At 52.1% G+C, this 14,956-nt stretch overlaps 1 protein-coding gene across 2 annotated transcripts; it reads left to right on the forward strand.

Annotated features, from left to right (window-relative positions):
* Nucleotides 1-2,288: 2,288 nt before the first annotated feature.
* Nucleotides 2,289-14,758, forward strand: LOC138690475 (uncharacterized). 2 transcript variants are annotated; one of them, XM_069809552.1, is made up of 5 exons: nucleotides 2,290-2,467; nucleotides 9,150-9,299; nucleotides 11,080-12,111; nucleotides 12,252-12,412; nucleotides 13,927-14,758. In XM_069809552.1, the coding sequence occupies exons 3-5, from the start codon at nucleotides 11,727-11,729 to the stop codon at nucleotides 14,302-14,304; spliced, it is 924 nt and encodes a 307-aa protein (XP_069665653.1). In that variant the 5' UTR covers nucleotides 2,290-2,467; nucleotides 9,150-9,299; nucleotides 11,080-11,726; the 3' UTR covers nucleotides 14,305-14,758. The 2 variants fall into 2 exon arrangements, with proteins under 2 accessions (XP_069665652.1, XP_069665653.1); XM_069809551.1 differs by lacking the exon at nucleotides 9,150-9,299 and having other exon boundaries at nucleotides 2,289-2,467.
* The last annotated feature ends 198 nt before the right edge of the window (nucleotides 14,759-14,956 follow it).

Below are 14,956 nucleotides of genomic sequence, written 5' to 3' on the forward strand. Positions count from 1 at the left end.
TCAGAAAAAAAACAAAAGGATGTTGCTCTTCACACAATATCTTGTTAAAGGGCAGATTTCCCTGCCGTGGGATATTGTAGCCTACTAAAATTTTACATGGGTTCAAAGAGAAGCTGGACTATGTCTGTTGAAAACTATTGGTAGGCTGTATGATGACCTTAGAATCATAAAATCATTTAGGTTGGCAAAGACCCTTAAGATCATCAAGTCCAACTGTTAACCTAGCACTGTCAAGTCCACCACGAGACCATGTCCCTAAGCACCATGTGTACATGTCTTTTAAATCCCTCCAGGCATGGTGACTCAACCGCTTCCCTGGGCAGCCTGTTTCAATACTTGACAACCCTTTCGGTGAATAAATTCTTCCCAATATCCAATTAAATCTCCCTGGTACAACTTGAGGCTGTTTCCTCTTGTCCTATCACTTGTTACTTGGGAGAAGAGACTGATCCCCACCTCTCTACAACCTCCTTTCAGGTAGCTGTAGAGAGCGGTAAGGTCTCCCCTCAGCCTCCTTTTCTCCAGGCTAAACAACCCCAGTTCCCTCAGCCGCTCCTCATAAGACTTGTTCTCTGGACCCTCCACCAGCTTCGTTGCCCTCCTTTGGACACACTCCAGCAGCCCAGTGTCTTTCTTGTAGTGAGGGGCCCAAAACTGAACACAGTACTTGAGGTGCAGCCTCACCAGTGCCGAGTACAGGGGGATGATCACTTCCCTAGTCCTGCTGGCCACACTATTTCTGATAGAGGCCAGGATACCTTTGGCCTTCTTGGAAAGTCTCTCAGTGCTGCACTGGAGGGAGCATACTTTGGGAAGTGCGACTACGTGCTTGCACTGCTTTTATGTTTCTACCCAGGCATCTGCTAGTCAGCTTGCTGGAGACGGGGTGCTGTCCCAAAGGAATCTGTGGGCTGACCCAGCATGGCTGTTATTCTCTCCTTTCTTCCAACTAACTTGTTACACATGAAATTTTAAGTACTGTACTTAAGTACTTTAAGTACTTTAATTCTTGAGTTTTCTGGTGTTTTATTAAAATCTTGAGTCCATTTTTGTGCTGCCCATTTTTGCGCTAACCATTTTTGCCCATACTTAGAGTAACCACTGAGTGAAGGAATATTTAATGAACGCACTCATTAGGTAACAACTGCAGCCACAGCTGGGCAGCAAGATATGATACATCCGAACCTCTTCTATACCACATTTTCGCTGCAAATCTGAAAACCACTTTATGAAAGATGGCAAGTACCACTGTCTTGATTCAATAAATGGAAATATGGACTAAAGATTAGGCCTCATAAAGATAAGCCAGAAGTCTCAGCCTGCCTTACCCGCAGGACCTATGGCTTTCAGCACGTTGTACTGTTTAGTGACAACCTTTTAGTGCTCAGTCCCCATCCAGCCTCCACCCCAAGTACTACTGCAAAGAGAAGGTCCTGCGGGAGACGCTCCGCTTCCTTGGGCAGGAGGCATGGAGACCAGGCTTGTTCCCACTCATCTGTGCTCACTGCTGTTAGGCTTAGGGCATGATGTTTAAAATTTTCTTCTCTCTCGGCTGTAGTAAAGCTGTAATGGCTGGCTGATCCCAAAGCCATGCACACCCTTATTCTCATAATGGCTCTCATCTCTCCAAGGGTGGTCAGGTGAGTTCACTGAAGCAGCAGAAAAATAGTTGTACTGCAAAAAAAAAGACGTTTCCTGCCAGTTCTCTCCCTGAAGCAGCTCCCTGCCGAGTTGTGAGCAGCAGGGCCAGCCCCAGGACGGTGGTGGCAGGGTGCCGGGGGTCTGATCTCCCCTCAGCGGCTGCTAGCAGTTGGCAGGACTAAGCCTTAAGGCCAAGCCTGAGCAAGAAGAGATAGCTGAAGATCTCATTTGAAGGCACAAGCCGAGGTGAAAACAGGTCAGAGCACACGTCCATTTCAGTTTCAGAGCGATCAGCACCGCCACGACCTTCTGCCCCATATGCCAGCAGCTCAGCTTGGCGCAGGCCAGCCCACCATCACCGCTGCAGTCCTGCGCAAGGAGCCGATTCTTCCAGGTCTGGATGGGACCTCTAGGGATGGCACTGCTGCCTCCTGCGGGGTTTCTCCTCCATCCTCTGACACAGGGGCCACCGGCCACGTCTGAGCTGCGGTCCGGGACGGGCTGGACGGCAGGTCTGTGCCCTGAGACTGCGAAGGTGCTGTGGCTTGTCGTGGCCCTGGAGCAAGGCTGCTCCGAAAGAGTTAAGAGGAGGGCTCCTCCCTCCCAGTACATGAGTCTCCTCCTGGGTGACCTTCCCGGCAGCCTTTGCTGGCTCTGCCCCAACCAAACAAAGAGGGCAGCAGCTTTTCAAACAGCGGCTTCCCAAAAAGTTGGCTGCTGCAGAGCTGGGCTGTGCTGGGACCCTGGCTGGCCACGGCCGCTGAAGGATGCAGCAGCAAGTTGGTACGGTCGCCTGGGAGGATGCCGGCAGTCGCCTTTAGTCCCTGTACGTGGATACTGTGCCTGTTTTCTTCTGTGCGTTAAGCTGGTTTGGGTGCCGGGAGCGTGATGGGGAAGGAAGGAGAGAAACTTCTCGCAGTGGTAGTTGGGTGGGGGGGTGCGAGTGGCAGGGAGGGGTGGCAGGAGGCCGGTGTTAGCCAGCTCCTGTGGCCCACAGCCATCCTGTGCTCGGCCGAGCGCTGCCCTGGATGGAGCGGACCGCTGCTGCTTGGCACGCCGGCCGGGGATGCGGAGGTCTGGTGCCGCACTGAGATTCAGTCTCAGAGCTGGGATTGGCGTGCCCGATCTGAAGTGCTGTCCTCCAGCTGCTTCTTGAACTCAGAAACCTGCCTAGCAATTTTCCAGAAGAGGTGTGGGCCCTCTTTAGAAAGTGCCTGTGTGTCGATAGGCTGCTGGGTGGTGGATTTAAGGCAGCAGACAACCACAAAGCTGCTCCAGCCAAGACACCATAGACAAGCAGGAGAGGAAAGAACGGAGCTCCACGAGTGCGGCTTTTGGATCTTGCCTCTGTGTTTTTCTGTCCCTTCATTCCTGCACCTCCAGGCTGTTGATGGAACAGGGCTATTTACTGCCACCTCTGCAGGTGAACTGATCCGCCTGCAGTGGCGGATGGTGGTTAGGACTAATTAGCCAGCATCTCTAAATGCCACCTGAGACTGAAAGTGCTTGTCCTGTGTGTTGCGCCGTCTTGCAACTGGATGCTTCATTTTTCCTTCCTATTCATTGGCTTTGGGTTGTGGAGCCACAGCGGCATGGTGGTGTGGCTACAGAGCGCTCTCCTTGAGCCTCAGAAGATCCAGGTGATCAGTGGGTTATTCTGCCAACAGCAGCACTGAACCACGGCTGTTCATTTATCGTGGTGAGGTACCATATACCAGCCATTACTTTGAGCTTGTATGGAATGCGCTGCAGCACTGGCTCAGCCCACAACCTCTTGATGCTGATGTTTTCCTTGTGCTGTAAGAGCTTTGGTCCATCGTTCCTTGTGCACCTTCGTTTGTCTCAGTCCATCGCTTCTTCTGCACCTGTATTAGTGTGGGGTTAGATGTGTGTCAGGCTTCAGAGAATACAGCCTGTGTGGCTTCATTAGAGGAATTGCAAGGTGGGGGATTTGTCTTCTGAGGGCTTGGAAACTTTTCACCCTAATGTGTAGTAACAGCCTTGGTTATCTCTGCAGAGAGTTGAGATTAGCCCCAGTTTCCAATGGCTGCACTGTCGAGTAGCTATACAGATTTGGAACAGCAGAAAAAGGAGATTTTGGGAGTTTCTCTCTAATCTGCAGAAGGAGGTGAATTTAGCAGTTTAGCTGAAACACTTCTAGGTGAATTAAATCTTCAGCAGTAGTCTCAGAACATCTGGCCTGCCCTCTGTTGAGGTCTGAGGCTGATTCTTGCAGTGCACAGCAGCAGCTAGGCTATGGACAAGCTCAAGCCTTCAGGACTGTCTGCACCTGAATGTGCCTATGCACACATTTCTATTTCAGGGCTCTTAGCCTAAAACCTGTGCCACGATGCACTTTTTCTCTGTTTCCCTGCAACACTTACAAAGCATGTCCTGATGCTGTAGGAATAAGCGTGCTCAGTGTTAACCTTCCTCAAATGTCCTGGCTTTACCACAAGATAAAAATATCATGTTACACTTTGCAGTGATTTATTTGTTTCCTCTGCAGGCACGTGAAAGACACTAGAAATTCAAGGTATGCTTGTGGTTTAGCCTTTACAACTCTCTTTGCTGGAAGGGCTGCATCTTTGGAGGGCAGAGACTTAAAGCTGCATAACACTTTAAAGAGAGGCTAATGTTGACTGTACAGATAAAGGCAGGGCAGTGAGATACTTGGCATTTATTGTTCTTGTCGGAATACTTAAGCTCAGCTTGACAAGTTTGTTCAGTACCAGGGCAGAGATGGATTTCTGAGCCCGGATGTGAAATTCAGCTTGTTCCTCTCCCCCAGGCCTTTCCAGGTGGTCTGTGAAAGCCTCTTGTTCCTTCAAGCTGTGGTTCCACAGTTGTTAATACCAGGTTTGGATGCTCCAAATAATTTCTTAACACAAATCTGACCTTTACCAGGTACAGGCACAGCATCACAACCATGCTGAATTTGTCAGACCGTGTGTTATGGTGTTGATGTTGACCTATGGTTTTTGAGCTGTAGGAAAGCCAATCCAATGCAAAGCCTTTTTGTACAAAGCTATCCATCAGCGCAATTTTATACAGTGTCACTGCTTTGTGCTGCATGGCTTCGGACCCTTTGACCATCAGGGAGGATTTTCTTGTATTCCTGAAACTCCTCCTTTCCTCCCCTCAAACATGAGGAAACAGTACTATGTTTACACTGTTGTTACCCTGTGCCCGCAAACAATCCTAATACTCATTACATATACAAGCTGCTATTTATCCTATCACCTTATCTTTATACCCTCTTCCCCATTTAGCACAAGGCTGTAGTGGCATTGTCTGGGTCAAAACCAAACTATGTGTATCATCCTACTCACAACTTGTTTTGAAAACCCCAAAACTGTTAACTAAAGAAACCTTGCAGGGACACAACTTTCTTCAATTTGCACATACTGTAAATCTTAAAGTAGAACATTAAAGTTTTATATTTTCCATTTGAGGATCTAATTTTTAAAATGTGGCCAGGCAGGGGGCTAGCTCCTCAACTGCTCTGAAAGCAGAGCCTAAAGGGACTGGTCAGTTGTCAAAGGTGACAGAGCAAAGCTAGGTCTGGGCTCTAAATAGCTCGCTTCCAAATCCTGGGCCAGATATACAACACTTTCTTTTCTACCGCTCTGATGGCTGAAGTACAAGTTGATTAAAAAGCTTCATATGAGGTTTTCCATTCAGAGGGCAAGCCGGCATGGCTCAGGTAAGAGCAGCACCATCTAAATTCAACTGGCCCATCTCCTTTTAATAAAACCTGTAACAGAGCTGCTCCTTCACCAATTTTGCAAAGAAAATCAGGGCTCTGTAACATGGGATACAGCACTCTGTATGGCTGGTAGCAGTAGATGTTAGATAATGTAATTGCTTCCATGAGGCTTGACAAATCCTGCAAAGCAGTGATACTGGGTAAAATTGCATCCTGGGAGAAATGGCCATTCTTCCCTAGCACAGATCTTCCTGCTTTGGCAACATTTCAGCATGGGACACCTAATACTGTTAATCTTCCTCCAAGCTAAGTACTGTTAAACCACATTGCCAGTTCTTTCTGATTACCTGTCTCCGTGAAGCTAAGACTTTCTAGTCTATACAGCAGTGAAACTGCTATCTAGGTGAAGAGCTAAGAACTATCCATGTCCCTTCAAAGCTGTTCTGGGCAGGCTCTGAAACAGGACACTGAGGGAGGGCAAGAAACCAAGTGGAGCATTGCCATATCAGCTCACCTTTCCTGCCCAGCATGGCTGTGTTCAAAGCACATTTCTCTGCAGGGCGAGAAGGAAATCAGGCGTTCCCCCAGCAGACTAGCCCCTTCCACAACATCTTTGCTATCACTCTACTTGAAACACTTCTTGCTTTCTTGGTTGCAAGAAGCTCTTTTCCATATCTGAATCAAGTGTAAACCAGCACTGTCCTCCTTGTACTTCTGGAGGATGTTTTTAATGTTTTTTTTCCCCCCCTCTGAGCTGCTGCAGAGTGAAAAAGGACTCATCTTGCCAGCTTTTGCAGCAGCTATTTAGAACACTGTGGGAAAGCAATAAAACCGATGAGGATGGATCAGTGTCCGTCCCCAGCTGCTTGCAGCTGCTCCAGCTTCCCAAAGGCGTGCTGGGGATCTGAGAAGAAGGGCTGGAAATTGGAGGCAAAGAGAGGGGCAGGCAAGAGGACCTCATTGATCTGCTACCAGCCACAAGGCCCAGGTGAAGGGAAGTCTGGCAGATTGGGCTTGTGGCTCCTTACAAGGTCCATGAGGATCAATCCCCTTTTGCTAACACCTTCCCCTTCTTTATTTTTGTGTGTTTGCGTAGCCTGGGATGCTCTGTGCATCCATTATGAGTTAGTCAAACTGTCCTGTCCCATGCCCTGGTACACTGGCCTTGCACTGTACAAAGGCAGTTGAAGTTGAAAGCAAAGGGATATACCCACATCTAACTAAGTCCCTCATGGTCCTATGTGGACCTTCTTAGGGCAGGAATATTTTGCACTCTCTGCAGCACAGCAAGCTCTGGAGTCCAATGTGCCTTGGGATGTTAACAGCATAAAGTGGCTGTTTTTTCAGTTGCTGAGACTCTCCATGGGTTGCAGCTTTTCTCTCTCCCACTCCTCCCTCTTCCTCGGTCACAGCTGTTCTCACCATCAGCAGTTTGTCTCACTGGTGAGACATGTTGCTTCACCTTGGTATCTGCTACCCTTGTGGCTGTGCTGCTTCTGAAATGATAGATTGAAGCTTCTTGCTCTGGTTAAGTCCATCCATAGATAAATGCCTACATCTCTCCAAGGCTGTTCCACCCCTGAGGGCCAGGCTGGCTGTGGGCATGCTGTCGTGCAGCTAACCCAGATGTCTTAAATAGCTATTGAGAAAAACGCAACTCCAGGGTGAAGCAGTTAAATGATTGTGGCATGGCACTACTGTCTGTTGAAGAGTCTGTGGGGATCTGATCTTCCCTGCTTCACCCCAGCATGAATTTCGGAAGAAGCTTTGCTTGCATCTCCCCAGGGTCAAAACTGCCTGCATCCAAGAGCAGCCTTGCAGCTGTGAGACAGAAGGGAGAAGTCAATCTTCCCAGACACAAGTCAATCCTGTGGTCACTAACGTTTAACTCCTGGGCAATTTGACGTTCAAACCCTGATAATCAGGGCTGCAGAAAGGCTGGGGAAGAAACAGGTGGCATTGCAGCTGGTGAGTGTATGTGTGTGCAGGCAAGAGGGGGAGTTTCACCCTGAGGGACCTGCAGGATGGATGCTGGGGAGCTCCTCTTCCTTGGCTTCACTTCCTGGCACTGGGGCTTGCACTGGCACAGAAACAAGTGATGAAAAGGAAAAGCCTGCTGCTTGCCCTAAGGCTAATGGTTAGGTAACTTCACCTGGGTTGTAGGAAACTTGGCTTCACAATTTTACTCCTTCTCAGACCTTAAATCCACTCCACTCTGAAGGGAACTCTGGGGTGTGTATGAGTGCTGCCTTCTTTCTCCTTCTCTCTTGAGGCTATTCCATTTTGTATATAATATTTTCTAGGGCAGAGAACGGGAGAGCTAAGGAGATAATCCCGGTTATGAGAACGCTGCTCCAGGCTCTGGTCTGTGTTTCTGTGGATATTACTGCATGTGGAGCTATGGAATAGAAGCATTACCAGCAGCAATGCCTGGTTAAATGAGCTTTCCCAGCTACAACTAAGTACTTAAAGATTTTAGGCATTGAAGGGGTTCAGCAGCAGCTGAAGAAAGGGTAGCTGATGTGAAATTTGGACAGATGCCTAAATTGCAGGCTAAAGCGAAATTCCTTTTGCAGGCCTGGCTGTATAACAAAACATGCAGCTGCTCACAGAAATGTGTATGTCCAACTGGCTGGGTAAGGTCTTGAAAGCCAACCCACCGAAGGGTAAAGCTTGTGGTGCTGCATGACAGCCCTCTCCAGCTGTAGCCATAAGCCGAGTGTTCCAGTCACCACATCTTCTCCCTGGGAGTATGCATCCCACTGCAAAACAAGGGGTGTGCATCGGGGAAGGACACTTGCAGGCCCATAAGGAATCACACTGAAGCTATTATAGCTTGTAGGGGAATGATGTTGTGTCCACACAGGCATGACTGCAGAATCGGGGCTTGAAAAATTACTTGCAGCTGTGGCTGGTGCACAATGCAATAGCCAGGTAGGTGGAGGCAAGCCATGATTTTGGAACAGGGGCTTCTAGTGCCCACAGACAGCTCACAGCGCCTGTGCTTTGTATGGAAACCTCTAAGCCACGCAGACTTTAATGGTGCTGCTCTATTTTAGAAATAGCAAAGGCTGAGTCAGCCCAGAGGAGATTGTTCCAGGGACTTTCTGGAGGAGATGAAACCTTTCTGTTTTCCTGATATCCAGAGAAATGAAAAGGAGTGAAGGCAGAGAGTAAGATCACATGATTGCAGTGCTGTGGATTTGCTTCCACTGATGTGCTCCTGCTCCCTGTCCCCCTGTGAAGCCACCCCTTAATTAAGTTCTCCTGAGTGGTGTAAGAAGCCTTCAGAAGAACCATGTCACCCCCAGCCTGGCCCTGAGAAGTGAAGGGAACTCCATCCCCACTGCAAAATCACAGGTCTAGGAAAATCTCTGAATCTTTCCCTCTCATTGGATTGATTTTTTTTTCTTGTGCAAAAATTATTGGAGAGTAACAAACATCTTGTAGGTCAGGTGAGTGTAAAGGTCTCATCTCCAGGAATGTGTAACTTGAGCAGCTGTGCATAACCTGCGTGCATAACACAGGCTGCAGCTCCATTGGGAAAATCCCCTCTGGAGAGGGAGAAAGAGGAGAAGGTGATGGACTCAGCTGTGGAAATGGGGAGCATATTTAGTACAGGAAAACTGCAAGTTCGCAGCAGGACCTGGATAAATAAAAGTGTAACTAGAGATGGAGCCAGACCTGAGCTGTCAGAGAGGCTGACTGTTGTGGTCTTGGAGTAAATAGCTGGAATACCGTATTGTCTGGAGGGGCAACCTGTTGCTTCTATTGGCAACCCTTTTCTCCTACCTGACAGGGTAGAGGAGCTGCTGTGCGCTTTGTACGCCCTCATGTTGTAAGTGAGCAGGATTTTAGCTGGATTTTGCCCTGCCCTTCTGCCTGCACTTGCCTCCTGCTCACCAGCTGGACTCTGACCCACAGCCTGCCTTTCAGCATCTTCTCTGAGGTGGGTTTCCAGGTCTTGGACTATCTCTGATCAGTAAATACATATTTTTAAAAAGCCCCGCTGCAGAGACAAGTACTGTTTTTGAAGTGTAAGGAGCCTGGACGAAGCTAGCCTTGAGCCCTGGGGCACTGATGATCTCTCCATGGAGCTGCTGCCCGCAGCCATGCACTGCTAGCGTGGACCCATCCTGTGGAGCCATGCGCTGCAATGAGGAGCCACCCTGGCCAAACTCATCCCGCTGCCCCTCCAGCAAATGGGGGGCTACAGGGGAACGCCCTGCATTGGGAATGCTGAGCTGACGTGGGGTTAGCAGGGCAGGGATGGTCTGTGCCTCCCATGAGCTGTCCCCAAGCCCAGGAAGGCAGGGCAGTGGGAGCTCTGCGGAGGGCTGGGGAAGGTCTGGAGGGGATGAGCAGGTGAAGAAGGAAGGAGCTGGGACCTGGTGATGGTACAAAGCGAGCCACATCTTCAGTGAAGAGGGAGCTGGGGGAGATGCTGCATGAAGTCAGCGCATCTCCAAGGCACTCTCATCATCTCTCTTCCTGTGCGGAGGCTGGATGAAGGCTGCAGGCATGGGGCGCTGGCTTTCCTGGCATTTATGTAAACTTTATGTTTCTGTCACCGGCTGTTCAGATAGCTACACTGCTTTGCCTTTGCTCTAGTGTCCTCTGGCCATGTCTTGAAACAGTCTGGGAGGAGAGCAGAGTATCTTGCCAGGGCCTGAACTCCCCACACCTGCAGCCACAGGAAGCTCAAGGTGGTGGTTTCCCTGGCATGGGGAAGGTTGGGTATTTCTGACCTTTCCTCTTGCTCTGCAACTGCAGTGTCTGCATCCAGGGATGTCTGTTTTCCTATATCCACTCCCCCAGCTCTTATCTACAAGGTCCCTAATGCACATAGCAGGGCATGGGGTGGCCTTTAGATGTAAACAGATCTGGATCAAAGTACACTCTACATCTCTGGAGTTAATGTCTCTCTCTTTTGCCATGGAAGAAGTAAAACGCAGAGGGGCACAACTCCTCTGTCGAATTAAGTGGCTCCATTTCTCCCTGTTGCTTTCTGTGGCTGATGTACAATACTCTGTTTCCTTGGCCAACAAAACACATTATTGTCCTTTTTAAGATCCACATGTGCCTGGGGAAGTGAGGTTTTGAAAAGGTTCCTATATCACATCTGCTTGGCAGCGACCACTTGAGGTAGCCCCTAGTATACATTGCTAATCCGGAAAGTGTTTTGCTGTCTTTTGGGATTTCTTGGAGGCTATTTATTTTGGTGAGGCGAAATCCAAAATTATGTCCTTTAGGCAGCACTTGCAGCACTGAGTATCTAAGAAATGCCTGCAGATGAAGGAAGCTGATAGGAAGTGGAAAAACCCTCCATCATAGTTGTATACGCACATACGTATGTATGTATACACATATATAGGTATATGCCCGTGTAGGTATAAGTGTGTGTATACACATATACACAACTCCAAACACTGTCCATCCTGACCTGGCCCCGCTGTGATGCCTGCAGCAAGGGAAGGGGCTGGTCCCGCCACATTGTTTTGCTCTGGGGTGCGACCCAGAGGAGACATGCACGCAGGGGCCATACCAGCAGCACAGTCCCCACTACACCACCCAGGCACGCACAGCGAGCGTGAGCCACCGTCCCCTGACTGACACCACCAGCCAAGGCTGTGCGTGTGGGGAGAAAGGGGAAGCACAGGAGGTACAGTCATTACATTTATAGTTGTTTACAGCTGGTATATAAATGGTTGCTTTTGCTTTTCCCAAAGGTACGGGACAGTGTCATCTCCAGACCCAGAGGGCAGGCTCTGCAACATTGACACTTTCCACACAGTAGTTGTCAACGTGGGCATCCCTGGTTCTGCTTGCCATAACCTTCCAGGCCACCAAGGAGATGTGAGGCTCCGGTCGGGACCTGCCAGCCTCGTGCAATCAACTGCCACTTGCCAGGACTCGCACCGAGCTTCCTAGGGTACCGAGCTGCTGCTCGGGATCCTGACCGCTCCTGATTCCTCACTGTGCTGTTGGCAGTGGGGAATCGATGTCCAGTTTGGGACACTGGGCAGAGCCAAGCCCATTACCATCCTCTGTGCCCTTGTCAGACTGGGGGACCAGGCTGGACCCCCCGCTCTGAGGGGGCTCTGCGTGACTGAGGCAGAGGTTTGGGGCTGTCCCTAGTTGCTCCGGTGGGAAGAGCTGCCTCATTCCTCCTCTCCGGCTGGGAACTGGATCACTGCCTGAAGCTGGGGATGGTGCTGCGTGGACCCACGGCCGGGGCCGGCAGCCTGGCGGCAGAGCACTAGCAGACCCCGAGGACCATCGCAGGCCTTAGTGCTGTCTGGGGGGCTGCTGGCCTTCCCGCAGCGGCTGCGCTCTGGGGATGTAGGTGCCAGCTGCAGGAGGGGTGCCGGGAGCGATGGGCCGGCTGGACGACCACGCCAAGAGGAGGATCGTGGAGCTGCGCAGGGCTGGGCTCAGCTTCCGCAAGATCAAGAAGGTGCTGGAGCTGGATGACATACGGGTGACGCCGCAGGCCGTGTACCTCTTCCTCAAGAGGAAGAGTGTGGAGCCGGGGTCAGCAGCAGCTGGCTGGGATGGGGACCAGCCCTGGCCCCCGCTACGGGGGTGCGAGACTGAGCCACCCAAGCCGCCGGGTGCCCGGCCCCCCGCAATGCCCAGCGGGGGCCCTGTGGGCAGCCAAGACACCAAGGAGGGCATCCAGATCGTTAGCGTGGCCTCGCTCTGCAAGGACGGCGGGCAGCTCGGGGAGGCCCTGCCTGTGGGACCACCCTCCGGGAACGGTAAGGCCTGGCTCCCTGTGGCGGGGTCACCACCGTGGCCACCCCCCGGCAGTGCTGGGCCAGGGAAAGGGCTCCCCGTCCCCTGCCCGGGAGCCCCCAAGGGCCTCCTTTCGAGTTGTTTCTCTCTCTGTCACTTGCAGGTGATGACAGCTCCACAGGCACCCCCTCAGCTTCGGGGGGCCGAGCCACCCCCCCACAGCCCCTGCCCAGCCGAGAGCGGCTGGTCACACCCCCCACCAGGAGCCCAGCCCTGATGGTGAAGAAGATGATTGTGGACAGAGCTCTCCTCCCGCAGAAAAAGGTAGGATGCCAGGTGGCATGGTGGGACGGGAGAGCCCATCTGCTCCAGCTGGGAGACGGTACGGTGCTGCCTGCCAGGACGGCCCCACACAGCACCCTGCTACGTCTAAACCATGCAGCTGAAGGGAATGAAAGGCTCCTGAAATGCCCCCCCGACCTCTGCTAGCTGCACTCGCGAGCAATGCTTGACCTTGGCACTTGGTGAGCTTGCCTGGGAAGGCCTTCTGTCCGCTGGGGCCATGGGGCATGCTGCTCACCCGCCTGCAGCCAGCACTCACTGCTGCCCTTGGGTGATGCTGGCTGTGGTGATGCCAGTTTCTGCCAGTGTTGGCCTCCAACCTCCAGCTCACAGGCCCCCTCTTTAAGGGCTGGTTTCAGTACCAGCTCAGGATGTTCCCCAAGCCACCGTGAGGACACCAGCAGCTGAGTGGCTTGGTGCCACACCAGGAGAGGAAAGGCTGTGGCAGGCCAGGATGGGGTGACACAGCAGCCAGGACAGCCGCCCTCTGGGACATGTCCAGCTGCTGTAATCCCTAATGCGTACACCCCTGCCTCGCCATGCCACAAGACCCCCAGGCTGTGGCCATGCATGCGTTGCCCCAGCAGGTCCTTGTCCCTGCAGCCATCCTGCACACCATGGTGAGCATGCAGCCAGCTAGCTAGCCCCATGAACAAGCCCAGCTCTGCTGGCAGCTGTGGCGAGCCATGGGGCAAACGTAAGTACCCAGCAGTCCCAGGACCAGCCCCGGGTAGGCTGCCAGCAGGGTGGCATGGCTGTGGGCCTGCCCCTATACTCAAGGTTTACCCCTTCACAGCAGGCTCTGACCTCTGGAGGCTTCATTGATGGACAATGCTGTTGCTCCACAGAGGATGGTAGGACACTGGTACCTGCCTTTCTTGCCATGGCATCCTCAATACAAAACAAAGCTGTGAGTCAGACTGAGCTTTCATCCATGGCCCTGTCTCTGCTCAGACACAGCAAACACCTTCTCCAGCCCACTCAGGTATTTGTCAAGAGCCCTTGCCAGCTGCTTGAGAGGACACAGGTTGTTCAACACCCTTTCCAGGAGAAAGGCTCCCCAGGGGTTCAAAATCAGCACGTGATCCCTCTCGGAGAGTAGAACAGCCCTTTGCTTCAGGGTGCAATACAAGAAGTGGAGGGGCTGGAAAGAAAAACCCAGGATACACTTTGTGTCCCTGTAGAGAGGAAACACAGGCCTGGCATCCACACGGGCAGCCCAGCTGCCAGCTAGTAGCATCCACCACTGGATGGCTAAGCATGTGCTGATAGCATGCAGGGCAACGTGGAGTTCCTGTGGAGCAGTGGCATAGGCACTGGGTGGGGATGAAGTGCAGCTCAGAGAGCGGTGAGGTCTAGAAGTCTGCAACAAGGTGATGGCTTTCTCTCATGCCTTGGAGCTAAGTGCAGAATAAATCTTTCTCTTGATAAACGCCACTGAAGGAGCAGCTGATAATGTTTCACCTTCCCTTCTCTTCTGTCTCCCACTACTCCAGGTCAAAGATGCCAGCACTCAGACTGCTCTGCCAAACCCCCTGAGTCCTGGAAATCAAAACTTTGCTTGGGGTGGGCCAGTGCTTCCCCCGGCTCCCAGCTCCCATGCCATTGCCGAAAAGCTGGATGCTGTACAGACAGAGATCCAGAAGCTGAGCCAGGCCCTGCACGTGGTGCTGGAGAGGCAGTGCCGCCTGGAGCGCCAGCAGGAGCACCAGCAGCGGCTGCAGCAGGAGGTGCTGATGACGCTGCAGCAGCTCAGCTCCACTGTGAGCCATGGCGCCGTGCCAGCGAACCAGCCCTGCGCCCCCTTCAGCAGTATGGCTGAGCCCTCACCCACCGTGCCAAACTTCAGCCAGTTCAAGATGGAGCTCATCTGACCTCACGCGAGATCAGCATGCTCTAGCAGTGCTGCACTGATGGCAGGAGGAAGCTGTGAAGAAGAACCACCTCTCAGAGGCTGTGGCAGCTGCCTAAGGATTATGTGGGGCACCCAGCAGAGAAGGTCACTGATGCCTCATGTTTTCAGCCCTGTTGACTGAAAGGAGCTGCCTGGCACAAGAGGCAGGGCAATGGAAAGCTGAAGCCTCGCTTCTCCTCTGCTGCCCATCGCAGCTGGTGCTGGATCTGGCTGGTGGCCCATGGACTTCAGCAGCACAGGCAGGCTGCCTGCAAGTAGAAGATGCAACTAAGAGAGACACAGCAGGGGGGTGGGTCTCAAAGAAAATGCGAGGCTTCCTGTCATGAGGGTCAGTGCTGTGATGATGAATCACAGAAATGCTTTGTGCCCTCCCTCTGCAGAGCCTTGTTCAGTAAAAATCTATATACACCATAGTTCAGAAACAGCGTGAGATCTCTTTCTTCATTTTACCTACCCGTTGCCCCACCAGCGAGCAGGCTGGATCTGTCTTGGGCACTGCCACCATGCACAGAGCTGCGCAGGTGCTCAAACCTGTGAGGTGAGACCACCACTCCACACACGAAGGGTGCTGCCGGAGGCCTAGCATCAGTTGCTGCACTGTTAGGGATATA

Source organism: Haliaeetus albicilla, chromosome 22, assembly GCF_947461875.1.
Source record: "Haliaeetus albicilla chromosome 22, bHalAlb1.1, whole genome shotgun sequence".
Taxonomy (NCBI): Eukaryota; Metazoa; Chordata; class Aves; order Accipitriformes; family Accipitridae; genus Haliaeetus; species Haliaeetus albicilla.